The sequence below is a fragment of the Rattus rattus genome, chromosome 2 (genome assembly GCF_011064425.1).
Source record: "Rattus rattus isolate New Zealand chromosome 2, Rrattus_CSIRO_v1, whole genome shotgun sequence".
NCBI classification, from domain to species: Eukaryota; Metazoa; Chordata; class Mammalia; order Rodentia; family Muridae; genus Rattus; species Rattus rattus.
In genome coordinates this window covers 62,824,611-62,849,678 of record NC_046155.1, presented here as the reverse complement: position 1 = coordinate 62,849,678, position 25,068 = coordinate 62,824,611, and the positions used below count along the sequence as shown (strand labels likewise).

Below are 25,068 nucleotides of genomic sequence, written 5' to 3'. Positions count from 1 at the left end.
ACTGACTGAGGCATCCCTTCAGCCTAGTTTTGGTGTCAGGATGGGCTGGCCTTGTGAGGTGACTTGGGAAGTAGTCTCTTTTATTTTTCTGAAGCTGTGAATACAGACTTGGTACCACTGCACTTTGAACCATGGGCACATTTCACCAGCGGATGCCTCTGTGCTGATGCCAGTGAGCATCCTCTTCTGGGGGATTTTAAAGGATTGGTCACAGGGTATGTGGTGACACCCCTCTTTCCTCCTGATAATTGGTATTGCGTTTCCTCTTTTTAATTTCATCAGTTTAAACCGATGTTTATCACTGTTATTGTATTTTTAAAAAATATTTTGGTTTTATTTTCCTGTTTTCAGATATATTGATTTCTGCCTAATATGTCTTCCCACATTATTAACTTTTCTTTTTCCTATATTCTTAACTGAGGAGGGTTTGAGCATGATTAGAGATCTTTTTGTGTTTTGACATAAGCATTTTAAAAGGATTTCTTCTTATTTTTTATTTAAAAATTGTATGGTATTGATGGACTGACTGATTTGTACGTTTGTGCGGGGGCACACACGGGTCACATGCCACAGTATGCATGTGGAAGTCAGAGGACAGCTTGTGGAGCCAGTTGTCTCCTTCACCATTGGTGTCCCAGGAATTGAATTCAGGTCATTAGGCTTGGTGCCAAGTTCTTTCACCAACCGAGCCATCTTGCCAGCCCTCCAACATAAGAATTTGTTTAACTAAAAATGTACAACTAATAAGTAAAATAATTTATTGTCACAATGCTCTTTGTTTCTACCTTTAATGTGTCCCATAAGTCTTGGTATATTGTGTTATATTTTTTAGTTCAAAAATATTTTCCAATTTCTTCATCCATAATCTTTTTGTCTACAAGTTACTTAGTAATTGTAGTTGTTGTTTAAATTTCAAGATAACTAACTGGGTGATGTGTTACACATCTGTAATCCCAGGATATGGAGGTAGAGGCAGGAAGATCAAGGCCTTCTTTATCTCTAAGGATAGTGACTTTGGAACCAACTTGGGCTACATGAGAAATTGTTTCAAACACATACACAGTTAATATTTTATACCTTTCTAGTACATATCCCCAATTCAGTTTGTTTTTAGCCAGATAATATACATTGGGTCATTTCATTAATTTAACTAATATTTATATTTATTACCCAACACACTACATACAGTTTGGAGGTAATTAGACCCTACCAATGTCAGTTAGGTCGCATTGGTTGATAATGTTGGGGCCTTCCACATCCTGACTCACATCTGTGTACTTATTTCTTCTCACTGAGGTTAAATGTGCCACTGTAACTGCAGCACAGCTGGGACACAGCTGCTCCTACTGTTTCCGTTGGCCTCTGTCCTAGGGAGCTTTGAAGCTTTGTAGCTTAGAGCACTCACAGTTAGGATGGCTGTGTCTCCTTGATGAAGTGGTTGCTTTATTGTCATAGAGTGCCCCTCCTGGTCCTTGGAACCCTCCTTACTCTCAAACCAACCTTTGGCTAACAGGAAAGGAGCCACTTCAGGGTCTCACTTGCCCCATTACCCTGTTCTTTTCACCCATCTACGGCTTCTAGTTGAAGAGGGTGTTTTGTTTTGTTTCGTTTTGGGTTTTGGGTGTGTGCGTGTGTTTTAAGGATTATTTTATTTTTACTTGTGCTTGTGTGTCCATGTGCACATGTGCCTTTGGGTGTCCTCAGAGACCAGAAGAGGGTGTTAGATCCTCTGGAGCTGGAGTTACAGGTGACTGTGAGATGCTCAGTGTGGGTGCTGGGAACTGAGCCTGGGTCTTCTGCAAGAGCAGTGTGCACTCCTAACCACAGAGCCTTCTCTCAGCCTCTGGTTCTGGGACTTTGAGTCTGAGCTACAGCCAAGGACACCCTTGAACTCTTGGCCTCCTCCTGACCTTTGAAGTGAGTTTGTTGTAGATGGGATAAAGCAGATTCTTGCCTTTAAAAAAGTATGGCCTGAAAGTGTCTTATGTAGTTATCTTATTTTGTATAAGATTTGGTGATATGCATCAGATTTAGCTTTTTTCTTTCTCTTTGTACTTTTTTCTTTCTTTCTTTTTGGTTATTTTTTATTGGTTATTTTATTTATTTACATTTCAAATGTTATCCCCCTTCCCACAAACCCCGTATTCTGTATTCTGTCCTCCCTCCCCCTGCTTCTATGAGAGTGCTCTCCCACTCACCCACCCACTCCCACCTCCCCACCCTAGCATTCCCCATACCCTGGGGCATTGAGCCTTCACAGGACCAAGGACCTCCCCTCCCATTGATATCCAACAAGGCCATCCTCTGCTACATATGTATCTGGAGCCATGGGTCCCTCTAAGTGTACTCTTTGCTCTTTGGTTGGTGGTTTAGTCCCTGGAAGCTCTGCGGGGGGGGGGTCCAGTTGGACGTTATCATTCTTCTTATGAGTCATCTTCTCTCTCTCTCTCTCTCTCTCTCTCTCTCTCTCTCTCTCTCTCTCTCTCTCACCATTCTGCCTCTCTGCCACCATGTCAACAATACCTTTCTTGTTCAGTTTTTAGTGCTTGTTGCAATAAAAATAAAAAAGCGGTGGAACTGGTTCCATGCGTACTCTGGCAGTTCAACGGGCCATTTGAACTAGCGCTAATTTATCTCAGATTAGTATCTCTCCTGATGGCTCTCTGCTAGTGTCGAACTCTCTGGTTCCAGTTACCCGGCAAAATAATGGTTTTAGAAGTCTGGCAGCAGCTGGCCTATCACAGCTCCCTGCCCATACTCCCAGCAACCTCCCCCGGTAGTTAAAGTAAAAACTCCCAACCACCCCATAAAATCAAGACTCAACAAACTCTAACCCAACAATCAGATTTATATGTTAAATTCTCAATCCACAATACACCCACACAATACATTCACCGCCAATTAATCAAGATATAAAACGCCCACCTAGACAAGATAAAATTGACCTAGTCCACCTGGATCTGGATCATCCCGCTCTGTCTCTCCATTTTAATTCTCCTCCTTCTCCCTCCTTCCCAGATCTTTTCCCCGCCTACTCTTCCTTCTCATCCAATGATAGGCTTCACCTTTTCCGCCTACTCTTCCTTCTCATCCAATGATAGGCTTCACCTTATCCTGGACCCACCTTGCTGCATAATGACATCGTCCTACAAGTGCTCACTTTAGAGTTTTAAAATCACTAGCTGGCCATAGTCCTTCCCAAACTGCTCCCCCTCCCCTTCTTCGGGTGTTGTATCAGGTGTTTTCTGCTTCTTATCATTACCGCAGTGCTCTGTCGCTGGCTCTACTCTGGGTGAACTATTCTTTCAAGGGTGGAAAGTTGGAAAAAAGCCTCCCGTGACATCCAGCCTCGCGTTTGCTACCCTGGGCGGCATTGGGTTATGTGTAGATTTGGCTTCCATTCATCCATTTCTGCCCAGATGACTTTCTCCCGCATTGTTTGTGTGCAGCTTTATCTGATGCAGAAAGCACTTCCAACGTGTGCTTGCCTGGAAAAGTCTCGATTGCTCCTTTGCACTTTTAAGAACCACTTTAACAATGTACAATGCACACACCATGCAGCTTATTTATGTAAAGACAACTCATGAGACTTAACATCTATAAATTAAGACCCTATAAATCCATCAATCCTGAACTCTGAACTTTTGGCAGTCACATACCATGTCTGCCTGCCCAGCCACAAGGACAAATCTATTTGTCGCTTCCGTGGCTTCACCCATTCTGGACATTTCATATAAATAGAACCTTAAATGTTATGTTTCCTGCCTGACTTCTGTCATTGAGAACAGTGTTTTCAAGGCGTGTATTGGCTCCCGTTCTTTTAATCTACAGAATCCCATCTGTCCTCCAGCCCACTGGAGAACTTAAGGGATCTCAGGGGGCTGAAGCCCAGTGACAAATGGAGAACCTGGCCACAAGACCTCCAGAGAAAAACCTGAGTAAGGAGAATGCAGGTGAAATGCCAACAACCAGATATGGCTCGTGCATTGGGAGACCATTGTGTGCCATCATTTGTGGATCAATAGCTCATTGTGTAGATAGACCCCATTTTGCTTCTTAACTGATGATGTTTTGGTGGTTCCTACCCTTAGACTAACATGAACAACACTGCGGTGGATGCTCGTGTGCAGTCTTTTGATGGACAATATTTTGCTCCTTTCAGGTAAACTGAGGCACAGCATTGCTGTTTCTGAAGCAGCTGCAAAGCTTCTGTATCTCTACCTGTTGTGTATGAGCCTTTCTATAGGCCCCGGCAGCAGCCAGCTCTACATGCTTGACAAAGGAGTCTGTCTTAGGGTTTCCATTGCTGTGAACAGACACCATGACCAAGGCAACTCTTATAAGGACAACATTTAATTGGGGCTGTCTTATAGGTTCTGAGGTTCAGTCCATTATCATCATGGCGGAAAGCACGGTGGCATCCAGACAGGCTTGGTGCAGAAGGAGCTGAGAGTTCTACATCTTGTTCCAAAGACAAACAGAAGACAGGTTTCCAGGCAGCTAGGAGAAGGGTCTCAAGACCAACCCCCACAGTGAAACACTTCCTCTAACAAGGCCACATTTCCTAATACTGTCACTCCTTGGGCCAAGCATATACAAACCATCACAGACACTGACGAAGGATCGAATTCTTCAATTCCTTCATCTAGCCAGTGTTTCTTGCTGCTTTCATTGTCTTGTCCTGGAGCAGTAAGGAGGAACTGACTTTCACACCCTCAGGGACCCAGGTGCCCCCCTCCCAGGGGCTTAGGGCTTTTGCAATAAAGGATGTCCAAGGGACAGGCTCTGGGAGGTGAGAAGGGCTTCATTCTGTCCCCAGCAGTGTCTGGCTTTGCTGCACACTCCAGCTCTCCCAGTGTCTGCGCTCTGTCTCTCTGGTGGGTGCATGGATGAGCCTCTCAGGAGGAACATGGTCTGAGTTCCCCACATGCTAGCCATATCTGGTTGTTGGCATTTCACCTGGATTCTCCTTACTCAGGTCTTTCTCCTGTGCTCTGGAAGTCTTACACCCAAGTTCTTCATTCGTCACTGGGATTCAGCCCCCTGAGATCTTTTAATTTCCTCACTGGGCTGGAGGACAGATGGGATATTGTAGATTATGTGCCTTTTCAGGAAGACATTCTCTTGTGATTTCCTAAATCTTAAGCAGAAGCAGTTATTCTCATGATTAACACTCTCTCTCTCTCTCTCTCTCTCTCTCTCTCTCTCTCTCTCTCTCTCTCTGTGTGTGTGTGTGTGTGTGTGTGTGTGTGTGTGTGTGTGTGTTAGCTGAAATTGGAACCTATCACCTCATGTGTATTAGGCAAATGATCTACCACTGAGCTATATTCTCATTTCTATTAGATATTTCGGACATGTTTTTGCTATGTTGCTCAGGTTTGCTATGCTCTTGTCTCAGCTCCCCTCTTGAGTTCTGGGAGCATAAGTGTGCACCATCACACTCAGCTCTCACATCTACACGTATGTACCTCTGATCCTTCTGACTCCATCTTCCAAGCATTGGAATTAAAGATCCATACCAGACTGATGTGGTGCTTGGAATCCAACCCCAGGGCTTATGTATACTAGACAAGCACGCTGCCAACTGATCCTTCTTTTAACTGTTTGTTTCTCTTTGTTTTTCTGTTTATTTATATTTTTACTTATTTTTGTAGTGGGGTCTTTCTATGCATCCCTGGCTGTTCTGGAACTTGCCCTATAGACCAGGCAGGTCACAGATCAAAGGTGTGCACCACCACTGCCACCACTGCCCAGCTGGTTCATTTTATTTTGATTTATGTGCAAGCGTCTGTGTGGATGAATGTCACAGATGCGTGAGGGCCAGAAGAGAGTGTTGAATCCCCTGGGTCTTGGGTTACAAGTAGTGGTGAGCTTCCTCGCCTGGGTGCTTGGAACTAAACTCCAGCCCTCTGAAAGTAGCCAATGCTTTTCCCACAGCCGCACCTCTCTAGCTGCCTCATCACGATTTCTGCAATCAATTTAACTTCTCTTTTCTGTAAACTGCCCCATCTGGAAGTGTGTCTAGTAAGGTGGGCTCTCCCCACCCACATCTTGTTAACACATTGCAGATACTTCCCGGTGCATTCCTGCAAGCCTGGTCCCCACTGTTAGCCTCCTAATTGCACTGCACATCTATAATACAGATATGTAGTGTGGAAGTTATTGATCCTTCCCGTGTGAATCCCTTTCATCTTGTTTAAGGCTGGGAAGGCTCTTCTCTCCTGAGCTTCGATGAATGTTTGCTCTCACTTGGTCCCAACAGCATTCATGCTTTGATATCTCCCCCGCCCTCAATTCTCTTTAATCCACTTGGAGTTTGGCAGCAGGGAAATAATATCGATGGGGTTATTTTCCTCTCTCATCAGCCAGCCCGCCCTTTCAATGTGAAGGACTATGTTCCTTATTCGCCCATTGTCTAGTGCCTTAGCTGGGTTACTTTTGCTGTGATGAAACACCAGGACCTAAAGGGACTTAGGAAGAAAGGGTTTATTTCACTCACGGTTCCATAGAACAGTTCATCATCAGAAGCAGTGAGAGCAGGAACTCAAGCAGGGCAGGCACCTGGAGGCAGGACCTGAGGCAAAGGTCATGGGATGCTACTTACTGGCTTGCTCGTCATGCTCCCTCAGCCTGCTTTCTTATAGAACCCAGGAGCACCAGCCCAGGAATTTCCCACCCACAATGGGCTGGGCCTTCCTCCATCACTCATTAAGAAAATGCCCTCAGCCAGATTTTATGGAATTTTCTCAGTCAAGGGTCCCTCCTTTCAGATGACTCTAGCTTATGCCAAGTTGGCATAAAACTAGCATATCCCATGCTTACATAGAAGGTAGGGTCTGCCCCAGGACCCTATGCTCTTTTTCAATTATTTGGGCATCAATGAGGTTACCCCAACCCCTGAGGTAGCAAACTTGTATTACTTAGAATAAAGAAATTACCCTTTTCTCCTGCTAGAAACAGTTGATTCCTTTGTTAAGCATGCCTTTCCAGAACCTCAGGAGAGATTGGTTTCTGTTACCGACGTACATGTCGTGGCTAGTGGGCCCCTCCCTGAGTCTGAGTATTAACCACAGCAAACCTAGCTGCCCTTGGCACGCTGGCATATGTTCAGCAGGCTGCAGAGTTGGGCAAGCACAAGGCCTGCTCTGTTATCTTCCCTATCCCACTAACCCCTGGTGACCTGCTGCCTGAGGGAAACTGGGGGTGGTTTGCAGATGGCTCTGCACAATGCATGGTGCCACCTACAGGGGACAGCTGTAGCATCATACACCCCTGCTTCCGCCACGAATGCCTGTGCTCATTTTCTATTGCCGTTGTGAACAGTTGCACGTGCTTATAGTTTAAAGTGAGGGTGTGTGTGTGTGTGTGTGTGTGTGTGTGTGTGTGTGTGTGTGTGTGTGTTAGAACCCAAAGCTAGCAGATCAGGGTCACCCACAGTGCTAAAGAGCTGCTGACCTGGAGACTCTTTCCTCCTCGCTCACTGGATTAGTTCCTGGTGGTCTCCAGACTGATGTCCACATGCTTGTCCTGGAACAAGCCCTACCTTCTGTGTGAGCATAGAATATGCTAGCTGTGATAGCTAGTTTTTGTTTGTTTGTTTGGTTTTTTTGGTTCTTTTTTTTCGGAGCTGGGGACCGAACCCAGGGCCTTGCGCTTCCTAGGCAAGCGCTCTACCACTGAGCTAAATCCCCAACCCGTGATAGCTAGTTTTATATCGACTTGACAACTGTGGTTTCAGGTCTGAAAGATGTTCATTTAAGCACAGGTGCCAATAGTTAACTGGGTGCTTCCCAAGACAGAATCTGAGCTGGTAGTTTTGACTATTTCTGTACAAACGAGAGTAAAGATGGTGTTGTGGGACACTCGTAAATACCACTGCTTGAGCTTTTGATTGTCGCGATGCGATAGACAATTAAATAGATGTACGATAGGATTTATCATCACAATTCACAGTCTCACGATTCAGGGTATTTAATAGATCCGTTTTGCTGTGCTGCTGATCTCCAGGGCCTTTCATCTTAGGAAACTGAACTTCTCCTGGCCAGTTGTGCGACGCTGTTTCACTCTCTGTCCCTGTGAGGCTGACACTTCAGGACCTCCTGTAAGTGAATTCCTACACTAGTATCTTTTTGTGGTGGCTTATTTCACTCGGCACAATGTCTTCAAGCCCATCCATGTTGTGACACGTGCTATCATTTTTTCCCCTCCTAAGGCTACTCAACTTTAGAAGTTGTAGTTCATATGAAGTGTCCTTCATAGGCTCATGTGTTTGAACATTGGGCCCCAGTTGATAGCTATGAGTTAGAAGGCTGTGGAAGCAGCATAAAGTAAAAGCTTGCTGGAGGCAGTGGGTCAGAGAGTCAGAGGGTCAGAGAGTCAGTGGGTCAGTAGGTCAGTGGGTTAGTGGGTCAGTAGGAGCAGGCTTTGAGACTTTACGTTCATCCTTACTTCCTGTTTTCTTTGTGACCATATGACCATCCACTTCATACATCTGCCAGGAGACCTTCCCTGCCTGTATCTCTTCTTAACCACAAACCAGAAGAAACCCATTCCTAAGTTGTTTTTGTCACAACACCAAGAAAAGTAACCAATAAAGTGATGTTCCTGCTCACCTGTGAACTACAATGGCTCATCTGTAGATGGGTTCTCTGGTGGCATCCGCCTTTGGGTACATAACAATGAGTGTTGCCACTATACATTAGGGTGTGCAACATCTCTTCAAGATTCTACTTTCAATCATCCTGTGTGCCCAGAAGTGGAGTTTCCGGGGGCCCATGGCAATTCTATTTTTGATTTTGTAGGAATTGCCAGACTGCACTCTGTAGCAGTCGCACCATTTTACATTGGCATCAGTAATGCACAAGGTGCCATTCTCCACATCCTTCCCTACACTAATTTAGTTCTGACAGCAGTCAACCTAGTTGGTGGCATCAGGTGACATCTCTTGATGGTTTTGTTTATTTCCAGAGACAGTTAGCATCTCTAAGCATCTTGCCAAGTGCTTGATGACTGTTGACTATCTTCTTTAGGGGAGTATCTGTTCAAAGTCTTTACCCACTTAAGTAAGATAATGTGCTCTCTCATTGTGCTATGGGAACCACCTGCACGCTGCGGATATCAACCTCATGAGGTCCATGATCTGCCAGTGCTCTCTCTCCTCTTGTGGGCCTTTTCACTCTTTGATGCAAGGAAGGTTTTGGTCCAGTCTAATTTGTCTCATTTTCTCTGCCTTAGTGTCAGAGAACTAATCACTAACTCCAATGTCATGAAGCTTTTGCCCTGCGTTATCTTCTAAAACAGTGGATTCTCAACCTTCCTAATACTGCCACCTTTTAATATAGTTCCTCATGTTGTGGTAACCCCTCCCCCAACCATAAAATCATTTTGGTTGCTACTTCATAAGTATATATTTGCTACTGTTATGAATCTTAATGTAAATAGCTGTGTTTTCTGATGGTAACCCCATGAAAGGGTCATTTGGCTTTCTAACAGGATCATGACCCACAGGTTGAGACCACTGGTCTAGGAGTTTTGTGGGTTTACCTTGAAGACTCGATCTGCTTTAGTTAGTTGTATATGGTGGAGGCTAGGGTCCAGCCAGAAGTACTGTTCTGCACCTGGGTCTGCAGGTCCCTCATTACTGTGAGTTGGAAAGGCTGTCCTGCCTCTGCTGAGTGATGTAGGCACCCTTGTCAAAAATGCTTTGCTTATGTGTTGCCTACAGTGAAACTAGTGCACAGTGTCTGAAAGTCCACATGCTGGAGGGTTCCATATATGCATATTTAATCCTTTACTGCTTAGCTTGTGTGTGTGTGTGTGTGTGTGTGTGTGTGTGTGTGTGTGTGTGTGTACGTGCGTGAATACACGAGCATGTATGGAAGCCAGAGGACAACTTTTTTGGGGAGTGGCCAGTTCTTTCTTTCCCCTTTGCTTCAAGAAGAGTCTCTCTTGTTTCTGTTATCATGCAGTGCACTTCAGATTAGCTGCCTGTGATTCTCCTGTCTGCCTCCCATCTTACCCTGGGATTAGAAATGCATGCCACTGAATCTAGATTTTGTCATGGGTTCTGGGGATCAAACTGAGGTTGTCAGGCTTGGGTGGCTAGCATTTTTATCAGCTGAGCCATCTCCTGCGACCTGCCACCCAGTGTTTATTATAGGGCTTGGCCATGAGTTTGAAGGCCCTCCTCCTTTGCTCTGTGTAACCTAGTGGCATGTGCCAGTACTTGATTAGGGTCACCTCCTCAGGGACACCAAGTTTCTGTTTATTGAGACAGGATTTCTCTGTGCAGCCCTGGCTGTCCTGGAACTTGGTCTGTAGACCAGGCTGGCCTCTACCTCACTGAGAACCACCTGCCTCTGCCACTCAAGAGATAGGATTAAAGGTGTACCCCACCACTACCTGGCTCGCAAGTCCTTCTTATGCCGATCTACCTAACCCCTGTGTGGAAGACACTCGCATTTTGGGATGTACGTGGCTAGATGGGGCCACCTGATAGCCAGGTCCTGAGTCATCTATGTAGTACTGCTGTGATACAACACAGTCACAGTCCTCTTCAGAGCTGTGGACAATATTGGGACATTATTATTCTACCCAACACATATAATATTCCCATGTGTCCAAACCCAGCTATTTACTCTTTGCCCTAAACTAGCAGAGTTTCTTCTGTTGCTAAAAATTGTGTGCCTGAAAAATGTTATATTGAAGAAAAAATGCTCTATCCAAAATGAGACTCTTCCTTACCTTCCTCACGGATAAAATGCCTGGACAAGCATTGTAAAGAAAGGATTTATTATGGCTCAAGGTTTGAGAAAAATGCAGTTTTATGGAGGGGAATGTATGACAGAGAGAGCCATTGATGTGGCTGTCATGTAGCCTATTTCCATCTGGCCTACTGACCAGACAAAAGCAGAGACCTCAGGTCACACCAAGGCAGCTATAACCCTCTAACCCTGCCCCTGTGATTGCCCTAAGTCCATCTAGACCCATTACACAAAATGTTCCACATACCCCTAAACAGTACCCCCAGCTGTGAACTAAGCATTTAAACATATGAGTTTGTGTGGGATAGTTCACACTCAGACCAACTCAGAACATTGCAGGAGCATGCCTGGAGTCACAGCGCTCAGGAGACTGAGGCAGGCAGATGTTAAGGAACATGGTGAGTTCCAGGTCAGCCAAGGGTACATGGCAGAACCCTGTCTCAAGCAAAACATAACTAATACTAAAAAGGCAGGGAACTATGGGAAATGTTCCCACAGGTAAAAAGGCAGAGGTTTTAATTGATAATAATAGTGATTCTTTCATATAAAAACTCACCAATACAGGTGTTTTGTAACTCCAAGTATGTTTTTATTGACAACTAAATGATATGTATTAGTTAATTAAAATAGGCAAAATCAAACCTGAGTGGTGAGCAGTAAGCTTTGCAAGCACAGGCTCACACCAAACACGGAAGTGCAGGGACTTCAAAGAAACCATGGGTCATTTTAGTCCTGACAGAGGCTGGCAGCAGTGCTTCCAAGCCAGTGGACCCAAGTCTGGAACAGTTAGTCCTTTTAGATTGTGCACACCAGGAATCAGTCCTTGGTTGCTAGTTATTAGGGAATTGTCATCAGTACCAGTGGCAGCCTACATGGTGTCTATACCCATATTCCCTCAACCAGACAGACATACTGAATAAAGGTTATATAAAGGATAGACTCCCTGTGTGAGAAAGTGTCCTTAGCTGCCTGTTTAGAGGTGCCCTAAGCAAGCCTTCCCATTTTTTTACTGGATAATTTTTTTAGTTATATTTCAAATGTTATCCCCTTTCCCTGTTTCCCATCCATAACCTCCACTACCTATCCTCCTTTCCTCCTGATTCTATGAGGGTGTTCCCCCAACCAACCACCCCCTCTTCCTGCTTCCCTGCCCTGACATTTCTCTACACTGGGACATCAAGCCTTGGCAGGACCAAGGGCTTCTCCTCCCATTGGTACCCAACAAGGCCATCCTTTGCTACACGTGCAGCCGGAGCCATGGGTCAGTCCATGTGTACTCTTTGGATGGTGGTTTAGTCCCTGGGAGCTCTGGTTGGTTGGTATTGTTCTTATGGGGTTGCAAACCTCTTCAGCTCTTTCAATTCTTTCTCTAACTCCTCCAATGAGAACCCCGTTCTCAGTTCGATGGTTGGCTGTGAGCATCCACCTCTGTATTTGTCATGATTTGGCAGAGCCTCTCAGGAGACAGCTATATCAGGCCCCTGTCAGCATGCACTTCTTGGCATTAGCAATACTGTCTGGGTTTGGTGGCTGTATGTATATGGGCTGGATCCACAGGTGGGGCAGTCTCTGGATGGCCTTTCCTTCAGTCTCTGCTCCAAACGTTGTCTCAGTATTTCCTCCTATGAATATTTTTGTTCCCCTTTCTAAGAAGGACTGAAGGAAGCATCCGCACTTTGGTCATCCTTCTTCTTGAACTTCATGTGGTCTGTGGATAGAATCTTGGGTAATCTGAGCTTTTGGGCTAATATCCACTTATCAGTGAGTGCATACTATGGGTGGTTTTTTTGTTGTTTGTTTGTTTGTTTGTTTGTTTGATTTTTGTGATTGGGTTACCTCTCAGGATATTTTCTAGTTCCATCCATTTGCCTATGAATTTCGTGTTTTTAATAGCTGAGTAGTCTATTAGCCAAAAAGCTCAAGTTACTTAAGATGCAATCCACAGACCACAGGAAGCTCAAGAAGAAGGATGACCAAAATGCAGATGCTCCCACTCCTTCTTAAAAGGGGAAAAATATCCATAGGAGGGGATATGGAAGCAAAGTTTAGAGCAGCAACTCAAGGAATGGCCATTCAGATCCTGCCCCACATGTGGCCCATATATATACAGCCACCAAAACTAGATAAGATTGATGAAGCTAGAAAATGCATGCTGAAAGGGACGGGATATAGATCTCTCCTGAGAGGCACATCCAGAGCATGTCCAATACAGAGGTCAATGCTAGCAGCAAACCACAGAACTGAGAATAGGACCCCCTTGGGGGGAATTAGAGGAAGTAGTGAAAGAGTTGAAGGAGCTTGCAAACCCATAAAAACAATAATATCAACCAACCAGAGTTTCCAGTGACTAAACCACTACCGAAAGACTATACATGGACTGACCCAGGGATCCAACTGCATATGTAGCAGAGAATAGCCTGTTGAAGCATCAGGGGAAGGGGAAGCCCTTGGTCCTGCCAAGGTTGGACCCCCAGTGCAGGGGAATATGGGGGGCAGTAAGGGGGATGTATAGGGAGAATATCTGTATGGGGGAGGGGGACGAAAGGGAATGGGGGCTTATGGAGAGGAAACCAGGAAGGGGAAAACCTTTGTAATGTAAGTAAAGACATATATCTAATAAAAAATTTTAAAAAATAGCTGAGTAGTACTCCATTGTGTAAATGTACCACATTTTCTATATTTGCTAGAAAGTAACTTCAAGAGTAAAAGTTTGAGATTTACGGGCTGGAGAAGCGACTCAGTGGTTAGGAGGCTCTGAGCTTGGTTCCCTGCATTCACGTCAGGTAACTTGACCACCTGAACTCCAGCTCCAGAGCATGCAGTGCCCTCATCTCACCTCTGTGGGCACCTGCACACACATGGCGGGCACCTGCACACACATGGCGGGCACCTGTGGGCACCTGCACACACATGACAGGCACGCACACGTCTAAAATTATTTTCTGTTTTTAACTTTGAGATCAGAGTCATGCTATCCTCAGCTCTCCTGTACCAGCTGGGAGCAGCCCTGAAGCTGTTAGCTCCTGGCTTTCTCATCCCCAAGTTCCCGATACAGTTCTGGTTTATAAACAAGCATTGTTCTTAAAAGATACATATGTTCTTTCTAGCTACTTTTGAATAATAATAATAATAATAATAATAATAATAATAATAATAATAATAATAATAATACAGTGAACCAACGACAGTAGCATTTTCTCCTAAATTACACTTGCAAACTACAAATAATAAAAGGTTTTTGTGAGAAGAGGCCTTCCCGATTCGTCTGTAGTTGTGATAAAGCAACTGTTCTCAGCCTCATTCGAGACTTTCAAACTGGTCACCACAGAGACACTGCACGCACTGTCTTCTGCCATTAGTCCTGGATGGTGCAGAGCTCTGAAGCTGGGACAGGGGCCCCAGGCTGTGACCCAGATGGAGCCCGGCCTCTGACTGCTGCTGATCGATGCGGCCACAATGAGCCAGACTCAGAAACAGAAGATCTAGAGATGGGAGCATTTGGGGTGGGGCGAGGCTTGCTGTGGCCTGGCTGGGGGTTCACAAGGCCTCTCAGAGCTGGTCTGCTGCACTGACAGTCTCTGTCCTCCGTCCCTAATTGGGGAGGCACTCTAGCCCTCCCCTGCCCAGCATGTGGAACTCTTTCTGGTTTTTGATGATCTGCTCCCCCAGACCTATCTCTGTGCTCATGGCATGCTCTGGGGAATGCCTGCCCGTGTCTCTTCCTATTGGTTGTCTGGCTTTTCCTTATTGCCTGTAAGAGGTCTTACATGTATTTTGAACACAGCCTCTTGTGAGGCATTTGCATTCTGAGTGTTTTCTTTGACTCAGGCTTTTTCATGATTCCAAACATTCATCAACTGTTCTTCATTTAGCCTCCCTGTTAGGTATGACCCTTCACTGAAGCAGAGGCCACCGGGCATCACATGTGTCCTAAGGAAGGTGGTGCACTGCAAGTCAATGAATACCTGATGCTTATTTTTGGTAAAACATAAATCTCCCTCGAATGGGCAGATCTTCATCCAGGCCCAATAGAACTCCAGGAGAGGTAGGAAGAATTGTCAGAACTTCAGATGGGGTCTTCATGAAGGAGGAGGTGTAGGCCTATCTTTATCCATCCGTCCATCCATTCCTGTGTACCTGTCGACCCAGCTGCTCACCTCATCACAGTGTTTCCCTACGCTCAGACTGACTGCTGCTTGTTCTGCACAGCCTGGATGTGAGAAGAAAGGCCCTGCGCTCCCCAGCTTATGCAGCCACTTCCCTAACTCAGGGCCCTAGTGTTCGGGCTCATGATGGCCTCAGTATTCAGTCTGGGTTGCAGACTCTGGGATTGGAGTCCCCTGCTTACCCAAGGCCTCTAGACATTTAATATGTCTGTGTTTATTTCAAACAATGATTTAAGCTGCCCGTTTTCTCCTTCAGTTATTTGGTGTGATCCATGCATCCATGTGCCATGGCATGCACATACGTGAATGTCATAGGAAGACGTGAGAGTCAGTTCTCTCTACCAACTGGGTCTCTTGGGTCAAACTTGGGGCATCAGGCTTGGTGGTAAAAATCTTTACTTACTAAAAACTGTTTTACATTTATTTGTTTTGATGTGTGTGTATATGTGTGCACACATGCATGTGTGTAGGCCCACAGATGTCGTGGTGTGTATTTAGCAGTCAGAGGACAGCATGTAGAAGCTGGTTCTCCCCTTCTACCACATGAGTCCAAAGGATTAAGTTCAACTTGTCAGGCTCAGCAGCAAGTTTTTTTCTTTTCTTTATTCTTGTTCTTGTTGTTGCTCTTGCTCTTCCTCATCCTCTTCCTCTTCCTCCTCTTCCTCCTCTTCCTCCTCTTCCTCTTCCTCTTCCTCCTCCTCTTCCTCCTCTTCCACCTCTCCTCCTACTCCTCTTCCTCATCCTCCACTTCTTCCTCCTCTTCCTCTTCCTCCTACTCCTCTTCCTCATCCTCCTCCACTTCTTCCTCCTCTTCCTCTTCCTCTTCCTCCTCCTCTCCACTCCTCCTTCCTCTTCCTCCTCCTCTTCCTCCTCTCCTCTTCCTCCTCCTCCTCTTCCTCCTCCTCCCTCCCTCCTCTCCCTCTTCCTCCTCCTCTTCCTCTTCCTCCTCCTCCTCTTCCTCCTCTTCCTCTTCCTCCTCCTCCTCTCCCTCTTCCTCCTCTTCCTCCTCCTCTTCCTCTTCCTCTTCTTCCTCCTCCTCCTCTTCTTTTTAACATTTATTTTCCTGGTTTCTACAGGATAGTGGTTATCACGTCTGTCTTGCATTTAATTTTTTTGTGTGCACGTGAAGGTCAGAGGATAGCTTGCAGAATTGGGATTTTCTCCTTCTAGGTGAGTTCTAAGGATGGACCTCAGTTCATTAGGCTTGGCAGTCAGTAACTTCATATGCCAGCTCAGTTTCTGCTCATTCTTAAGTCTCAAATAAACTAGCCAGGTCAGCTGGACCCACATAGCTCAAGGCTTTGCAACAAATCCTGAAGGTAGTCATTTCCTGAGTTCCAGGAGGTACTGTTTCTTCACACTGGGTGATGAGTTCTGTGATCATTAATATAACGTCTGTCTTCGACCTTGAGAAGAACACTGGAGAGTTTTAAATCACACAAACTGTGTGCATGAAGTAATGGTTCAATTGCCAGCCCAAGATTTTCTCTTGCTACAGCAGGACGGTGTGTCTGGGAAGACGTGGACAATGAATGTGTTTTCCCTGCTGTTAACGTGGTCTTTGAACTGTGAAACCAACATAAAAAAACACTGGAGAGGAACAGAGGTTGTTGACTAGGGGCCTGGTGACCTAGGAACTCATAGCAGAGAACTCCAGATTCTCCTTTTGCTTCACATATCCCAGATGGCGAGCTGAAAGAGCCATCCACTACCAGAGGATAGGCAGTACAGCCGAGGGAACAGCCAGATCCCTCTGTCAAGGAGCCAGGGCATAGCAGCCTAGCAGATGCCTCAGTGGGTATGCTTGTGGCAACTAAGCTGTGCAAACACGCCTGGGTTGTTACAGGATTTTAAAGCATGACCGTAATGCAGCCTAACCTTCTGAAATGCCGAAAGAAGAAAGAAGACAGACAGAAAGGTGACAACATCAATTCCTCAACTGAGTTTCCCTCGTCTCAGGTGACTCTTCCGTGTGCCAAGTTGACAAAAACTGACCAGTACAAAAATGGGTTCAAACTAAAACCCTTTCCCAGCTCCTGTCAATCATAGCCTTAGAGTGGGCATGGCTTGTCTAGCAGGGCTGTGATTGCCTCACAGAGACCCCAGACGGAAGCTAACACTTTTTCTTCTCAGTAGGCTTCCTTTTCCTCTCCCCTTTCCCCGGTTCCCACAAAATCCCACCATTTGTTTTCTGTAAACTTCATTCCTCCCAGGGGGTTATAAATGATCAATATAAGCGATTTCTTTGAAATGCGGTTGGAAGTGAGGCCACAGCCCAAGTCTTGGATAATTCCATTTTTCAGCTAACTCATGACAGCTGCTATGCCCGTTTCCAAGGGCTGCTGTCAGCTCGTCATGCTAAGCACTTCTTCTCACGTTCCATCGCACCTGCAGCAAGCTGTCTCGGTGATTGTCATAACTGAAGGACAACATGTCAGAAATCTATCAGCCTGATGACTTTGACAGTACCCAGATAGAATATTTTGTTTTTCTTGTCGAGTTGGTAATATGCTACTTCCTGAAATTTTCTGGAAAAGCAACACAGCACAGTAGATGTTCTTGGAGTTGGATGCAGGAGAGAAGGGACAAGGGATGTTCCTCGGAAGAATAGTCACTTGGTGCCCAATCTTGAGGGCCAGAGAGGAAGGTTCCTTAATTAACCACAGACTTACCCGATGGTAGCTGCAGCAGGTACCTAGACGTGTTCTCTCTGTGCTGGAATACCCAGGGAAGTTAAAGCCATACTGTTTCGAGTCAGTGGCTTTAGAGATAAGCATCACTTTGGTGACTGGCTTATATATAACCAGTTCCCCTCTGTGCCAAGGAGCCAGTGCTGGGTTCCTAAGAGGAGAGGTCTTCTGCCCAGTTACACAGAGTTGTAGACTTCTCTCATCCCAACACAGGACAAAAGACGTGTATTGAGAGCCTTGAGCTGGAGCCTCGTGTCAGGTCTGGCTGGGGTGGGTGGGGTGTCCTGTTGGACACGTAGTGGCTGGCATGCTGCCCTGGAACCACTTCTGTACCTGGCCAGCCTAGGGAGCTGCCACTGTGGTCACCTGGCTATGCTTTCACTTGGGGCCTCTTCTAGCTCCTAGAAAACACAAATGCAGTCAGACTTTTCCTGGACATCCTTCCATGCAGCGCCTGCTCCATGTGTGATGGGGTAGCCCACATAGGACCCCTGATTGGCTTCTTTTAGAATTGGTGATGGTGCAGCTGTGCAGTGGGGAGAAACTCTGAACACTGGGATTCAGCATATCCAGTCAGACCTCAGCTCTGCTCTGCGGTGCTGTTTGTCCTCCAGTGCCTTCCACCCAAATCCTCTTCCTATAGCCTCCAGCTTCCCAGCATCAGTCAATCCAGGGATCCAGAGACCCACCTCTTCCAACCATCCCTCATGCTATGCTAGCCTCCACTCTGGAAGCTCCCTGTCCCACCTGTGGGTGCTCCTTCCTCTGGCTTCCAGCTTGTATCCTGCTCTTCGGTCACCAGCATTTGCAATTACACACCAAAGGCCAATTGATTTACTCCCACTCCTCCAAACCCTGAGTGGCAATTCTGTTTATAGGAAATTAGCTGCAGTAGAGCTGTGTCTATCTGACTACTATGGAGCCTTACCCGCTCTGTATCCCTACAAGTAACTCAGGTGCGGACTCTGCTGCCCTCCCCCATGGCCCTCTATGGGCAGTAGGGCCGGCTGGATCACTGTGTGGGTCCTACTGAATAAGGGAATGCTGGCGCCGTGGCCTGGAGCTTTCTCTCTCCTCCCAGTTCTTCTCTCAGACCCTAGATTTGGGGGGACCTGTCACCTGCCTCCCCTCACTTTAGTTTCCACGGAAATGAATTGTCAGAGTGGCAATCTCTTCTCCATAAATAAGGTAACCAGAAAGAACCAGACAGATCGTGAATCATGGGGCAGACCAGGGAAGGAACAGTGTTCCCAAAGGCATTGGATGTCGAGGGCTTACTCTGGCCTATTGATGTCTTTTAGGTCACACAGTGACATCAAAACACACATCAGAGCTGGATATTAAATAAACCCAAGGGCCAGCAGGGATAGAGCGGGGAAGGTAGCCTCCCCAGATGGGCCTCCAGCGGGCACCCTGAGGTTTACAGTGGTTATTAACCCGCACCAAGGGGTACATTTGTCAACCATAAAGCTCTGCCTGTCTGCTGTATCTCTCCTCACAGAGTGACTGGCAGAGGTCACCCTAACCCTTCTATCGTGGTCCTGGGAAGAAAATTTATTACTTCCTCGGAGACCCCAAAACAGATGATGGGAGATGGAGCTATTAATGTAATGACTTCACCAAAGCAAATGAAAATTCAATTCTGCTGAGCACTGAGGACAGCAAAGCCGTGCTCGCCTGGGAGCTGCGAAGCCCTGGGGTAGAGCTCAGGCTTCCCCTCAGACTTGGAGGAGAATGTCTGCAGCTCCTTATTTACTAATGATCAAGCAGACTTTAATGACCATTTAAGATGCCAGCATTAACAAAAAGAAGATTGGTTTTATTGTATGCAAGTGGATATTTTTGTCTATGATATTTTTGTCAAGTAGGTCTATGTGCCATATTTATGTATGGTGCGTGCAGATGTCAGAAGAGGGCTTTGGAGCTCCTGAAACAGGAATCACAGATGATTGTGGGCTGCCATATCAAGGATTGGGACTCGAACCTGGCTCCTCTTGAAAAGCTGCCAGTGCTCTTAACCTCCCAAGTCACCTCTCTTGCTCAATAACCAGTCACGTTTGTCCTATTTCTTATACAAACATAGCAAGTCTCAGATGCTTAACCAGAGGCTCTTAAAGTGACTGTCCCTTGGCTGTCCCTGATCTCTGCCCTCTGGGTTGAGTACATATTTCAGTAGCGTCTTGCTCTCATCCTGTGACTCCGCTGTTCATCCTCTCTGCATTTGTGTTTGGGGCTGAGCTGATGTGAAGTCAAGAAGAACATCCTTATTGTCCAGGGCTCTGTATCTCTGGGTTCCATCCTGAGGTTGCTATTGCACACTTGCCCTGTTGCAGCCTGCTGCTGACTTCTGCCCCAGTGTTACGTCAGGCAGGCTCTGCCCATTGATGGCTCTAGACGACCCTTCTCAGAGCCCATAGGCCCGCATTGTCTCATCAGCCTAGCAACTTGGGCTGTGAGCACTGAGTTCTGGAAACTACCCTGACACATACACCTTGACATTGGTTTCCTCTGTATGGGGCTGGTAGCATGGTTTTATCGAAGCAAAACCTGTAGATTTTTTTTCTGTTTTTGTTTTTGTTTGAGATGGGGGTCACATTTAGTAGTCTTGACTGTCCTATGGTTTGATATGTAAATCAAGCTGACTTCAAACTCATAGAAATCTGAATCTGTCTCCTGAATGCTGGGATAAAAGGTGTGTGATACCGTACCTAGAGGAGTTTTATTTTAAAATAAACATAAACAACAAAACCTACTGAAGACACGGGTAAATGTTGGTGTCTTGGAGTGGCCATGGCGGTCCTACAGGGCCCCTGAACCTTGCTGGAAGCTGATGAGGCAATGGGAGGTGTGTGTGTGTGTGTGTGTGTGTGTGTGTGTGTGTGTGTGTGTGTGTGTGTGTGTGTAAATTAAAGGGAATCTTATGTAGATGGTTCTGGGCTGTGTCTGATACTATTGGCCGGAAGCTGGTACAGAATCGCCATGATGGGATGGGATATGGGTAGGATAAGCAGTAGGCTTAGCTGGGCACGGTAAGAAGCTGAAGAAAAGGTGACACCTTGGTCACAGAGGTTGGTGAAAGCACACTAGGGCCTATGGGTCCTTCCCCAGCATCCATGAGAACTCCCTATCCCAAGACCATCAGGGTACTTGAATGCAATCAACCATTTTGCTCAGTCATTTTTGTAAAGATACTGGTGTTTCTAGCCAATAGTATAAACAGAGTAAACAAACCCATTTAAGAGACCAGCAAAGGTGGCTCCCAAGTCCTAGACACGGGTGATGGACAGACACCTGGGAGGTGTCACAGCTAGTTGCATAGCAACAGAGAATCCACACCCAAGGCTTCCATTCCTAGGAGGTAAGGGCAGCTAGCCCAGGGTTAAGCTGGGATCTAGTGCTCCAGGGAGTCCTGCCAGGGTTTGTTGGTTATTCCTTAGTGAGCTGGTGCTCTACTTATATGTGAAAGTACAAACAGCTCCTTGAGACCTGTATGTTCCCTCCCCTCCCCTATCCTCCCCTCTCTTCCCCTTCCTTTCTCTTTCCCTTTCCCTCCCCTCCCCTCCCTACTCTTCACCCCCTTTCTGCCCCCACCCCCTGAATTTCCTAGATGAAGTTTGTGAATCCCTGGATTGACCCTGGGTTGGAGCCTCTATTCCACCAACTTTTCTTAGCTCATGGTTTCCACCTATTGTTGCTGTCATGGGTCTCACACCCACATCTGAAACTCTAGGTTTAAAGTTGCAAACCAAATTCTTTGCACAGGAGCAAAGGGGTATCATGTCTGATGCATGGAGTCCCTGTCTGAGGACACTGCACAGTGGCAGATGCCTCTGTGATCAGAGTTGGTTCTCAGTAAACATAGTCAGGACAGCATCTGGGATGAGAGTGGACAAGGAATCAGCTATGCCCCTGCCCCGACACCAAGGCCCCGAGCTCTAGGCTGAAGTTACTGTGGCATCTGGCCATGTACAGTCTGCTCACTGTGGGTGTGGTTTTCCTTCAGGTGACTGAGAAGATGTAGCGGAGTGACACCTGCCAAGAGCTTGGCGTGGATACCCTGGCCCAGACGGAGCAGCTGCCCCTGGGCGTCTTTCTGGCCAACCAGCCTCACCATGTCAAAGAAGGGTGCAGGCAGCCGGGCCAAGGGGGACAAAGCAGAGACACTCGCTGCATTGCAGGCTGCCAACGAGGAGCTGCGAGCCAAGCTCACGGACATCCAGATCGAGCTGCAGCAGGAGAAGAGCAAGGTGGGCGCTTAAGCCTCTACCCCTGGTCCCCTGTCCTGAGCTCCTGCCCCAGGCCCCCTGCCCCAGATCCTCACTCCAGGTTTCCTGCCCTAAGCTCCTTCCCCAAGTCTCTGGCCCCAAACTCCTGCCCTTGGAGTCAAATGATCCTATATAAAGGAGGATGTGACCAGGTCTCTGCAGAGGTCCCCACTCCTTTATCCTGGTGGGTATCTCTGGGGAAGAGAATGGCAGGTGGAGAGACTTGGGAGTTCAAAATCCATTGGGAGTCAATATAGGGACACCTGACCAATGGGGTGTCCCTCCTACAGAGGGAGTTTGGTGTGGGTCCTGGGGGGCCTCATCAAACAACACAACACTGGACCCAACAACACTGAGTTTGCCTGGGGTGTTCCTAGTGGACTAGAGTAAGTCGGTGTGAGCACACATAAACTCAGCGTCCAACCTCGGCTTCGTGAGGCCAGTACTGGCTGTGCACTGAAGAATAAACTGCCCTGTGTGTGTGCAGCGAGAGCCCCCTGCTGTGGCAGGATTACATCTGGGACCGCTCTCACAACCCCAGGCATTTTGTTTGTCCTCCAAAGCATTTTGCAGATAGGGTGAATGACTTGTGAGGGACCCAGCAGTAGCGGTGCCTTCTGTTCTCATGTAACGACAGGGATCTTCTTCATCTAAAGAATGTTATGCGTGGAGATCACCAAGCAGAACATTTCTGTCACATCCTCAGAGGCTCTGTCACCAAGCCCACTGCAGCAGTGCATGTGTGTTGTGTGCAGTTTGTTAAAACACGGCCACCTCACAACATCCTGGGGGTCCCTTCACCTGCTTATAAAAAGCATTTTGGCTGCTTCCAAGCCCCAGCAGCTCTGGAACCATGTGTAACAGAAATCTCACAGACCAGGTACTTAACAAGAGTGACAGCAATAAGAAGGTATGCCTGTCCAAGTGACCCAGAGCCCACTGCAGGGACAGGTAGCTGCAGAAGGAGATCCCAGAAGCCAGATGTGCTCAGAGTCCTCAAATGCTGACTAGTGGGAAGATGTGGCACAGGGACTCACATCTGGTTCCTTCTCCAGGTCTCATTGGGATTTGCCTCTTCCCTTTACAACCCACTCATTAAATGAAGACACACAGCAGACACATCCTTTGAGTCTCCCTGCAATGCAACTTCTCTCAGCAACTAGAAACAAGACTGTAGGAAGCTGTCAGGGATCCATATGGTTCTCATGGCCCCTCCTACTTACCACTCAGCTGACGATGATTTGCCTAAGTCACCATATTAGTTATTCTCTTTGTTGCTGTCACAAATACCTGAGAAAAACCACTTGAGGAAGGAAGTGCTTAGTTTGACTTACAGTTAGAAGGTGCAGTCCATCATGGTGGGGAAGGCGTGGTGGCAGGAGCGTGAGGCAGCTGCTCCCACCGCATCCATGGCCAGGGAGCAGAGAGATGAATGCTGGTTTGCATCTTGCTTTTTCCTTTTAGTCATGCCAGGACCCCAACACAAAATGGTTCCACCCGATATTAGGATGGATCTTCTGACCTTAACTAACTAAGTCTAGAAACTCCTTCGCAGGCACGCATGAAGGTTTGTCTCTCAAAGCCCACTCCCACAGTGACACACTTCCTTCAACAAGGCCATACCTCCTAATAGTGCCATTCCCTGAACCAAGCATATTTAAACCACTGCACATATTAGAAGTCTTTTTCCACATAATGAAGTCACTATGTGTCTACATGAGCAGAAACTATGCACAATAAAAACTCTGTGGCTCGCAGTATGTTTGCCTTGCATCTAAGTCCCAGTGTTTTAGGCACTGTTGTCTGAGAATGGCTACACGGTGTATTGTATTACTCAGGAAAAATCTGCTTCTATTCAGGACAGAGGTAATTTTCAGTTTTAGATATTTCCTATAACTTAAGATACAGAGGGCCGAATGCACACTGACAGTTCAAAACACAAGCAGGATACTGTGGAGGCTGGGGAAGCAGAGGGAGCAGTCGGGAGGGTGGAGAGGATGGTAGCCAGTCCCTTGTGCCCTGCCTGGATGGACCAACTTAAAGCTGTGCGTGTGCTTGTGAGCATGCATGCAGGATAGCCCCCAGGTTTTGGCTTAAGTTGGTGAGAGAGCACTGGGTGAGGAGTTCGTGGGGGCATCCAGAGCTGTGTTTTGGCAGGGACCTGAGAGGCTTGCCAAGATAGCCAGTGGAGGCTGTTGGCTGGGCAGCTGGGCATCCTTCGGGGAGCACTGGGCTTGAGTGGGTGTGGGAGTCACTAGGTACTGGGGAATTTCAATTTGAGATTTTATAGGAACAGAGACCCAGTGCCAAGTGTGGCGCCTTCGGGTGAATAGCAGTGAAGGAAGACGAGCAGGAAGGAAGCCCTGTGGCACTGGCCTAGTGCTGGAATTCTCTTCTGGTCTTCGTTATTAAGTTATATGACTGATAGGCACATGCTGTGAGCCTTTCCTCCACTGATTGTGCACAGTCATGGCTGATCTGTGTTTTTGTCTGCACAGTCCCAAGTGGCTATATTTTCACAGCACTTGATGCTAATGTCTTGAACTTAAATAGAGGGAACTTGCTAGTGTTTCCCTGGGGGACTGTGCCCATACTATTCTGGGTATTAATGCTCTGTGCTCGTGGAGTGGGAAAAATATTCCCATAAGGAGCTTTGGATATGGCTGGGGCTCAAAGAATAAGATTCTTCTTATTGCCCATAGCTGAGGCTCTTTCTGCAAGTAACCTGGCTTCCTGAGACCCTGCCTGAGGCCAGTCTAGTTCTGTACATGTGTCAGACCTCAGCTGTCTGGGTGTAATCCCCTCTATTCCTCTTCACCTGTCTCTCTCTACAGTCTTGACTGGTTTTCCCATTTCCCCCAGTCCTCATAATGAAACAGATAAAAACAAAACAGAACGAAACCCTTTGGGTCTCTAAATCTGATACTACATTGTAGTTAGGCTTTTTTCTTTTAATAAAAAATTATATAGTGGGTGTTTTGTCCACATGTATGACTGTGCAACACATGCATAATTAGTGCCCTTAGAAGTCCTGGAGTTAGAGGCAAAGATGGATGTGAGCTGCCATGTGGGTGCTGGGGATTGAACTCCAGTCTTCTGGAAGAGCAAGCAGTGCTCTTAGCTGCTGAGCCATCTCTCCAGCTGCATGGCTAGGTTTTGAGGCTGTGACCTCACACCTTTGTGT

At 46.8% G+C, this 25,068-nt stretch overlaps 1 protein-coding gene across 2 annotated transcripts in view; it reads left to right on the top strand.

Annotated features, from left to right (window-relative positions):
• Positions 1 to 25,068, top strand: part of Jakmip3 (Janus kinase and microtubule interacting protein 3) — a 106,586-nt gene that overhangs the window by 35,678 nt on the left and 45,840 nt on the right. The window contains exon 2 of one of the 2 annotated variants that reach the window (XR_004386832.1): positions 21,623 to 21,866. Coding sequence is in view for 1 of the 2 variants with exons in the window: in XM_032892364.1 (XP_032748255.1) it covers positions 21,732 to 21,866 (135 nt within the window). In the remaining variant the exon portion in view is untranslated. Of the gene's footprint in view, positions 1 to 21,622; positions 21,867 to 25,068 lie in introns of those variants that run through there. The other variant, XM_032892364.1, reaches the window with a different exon arrangement.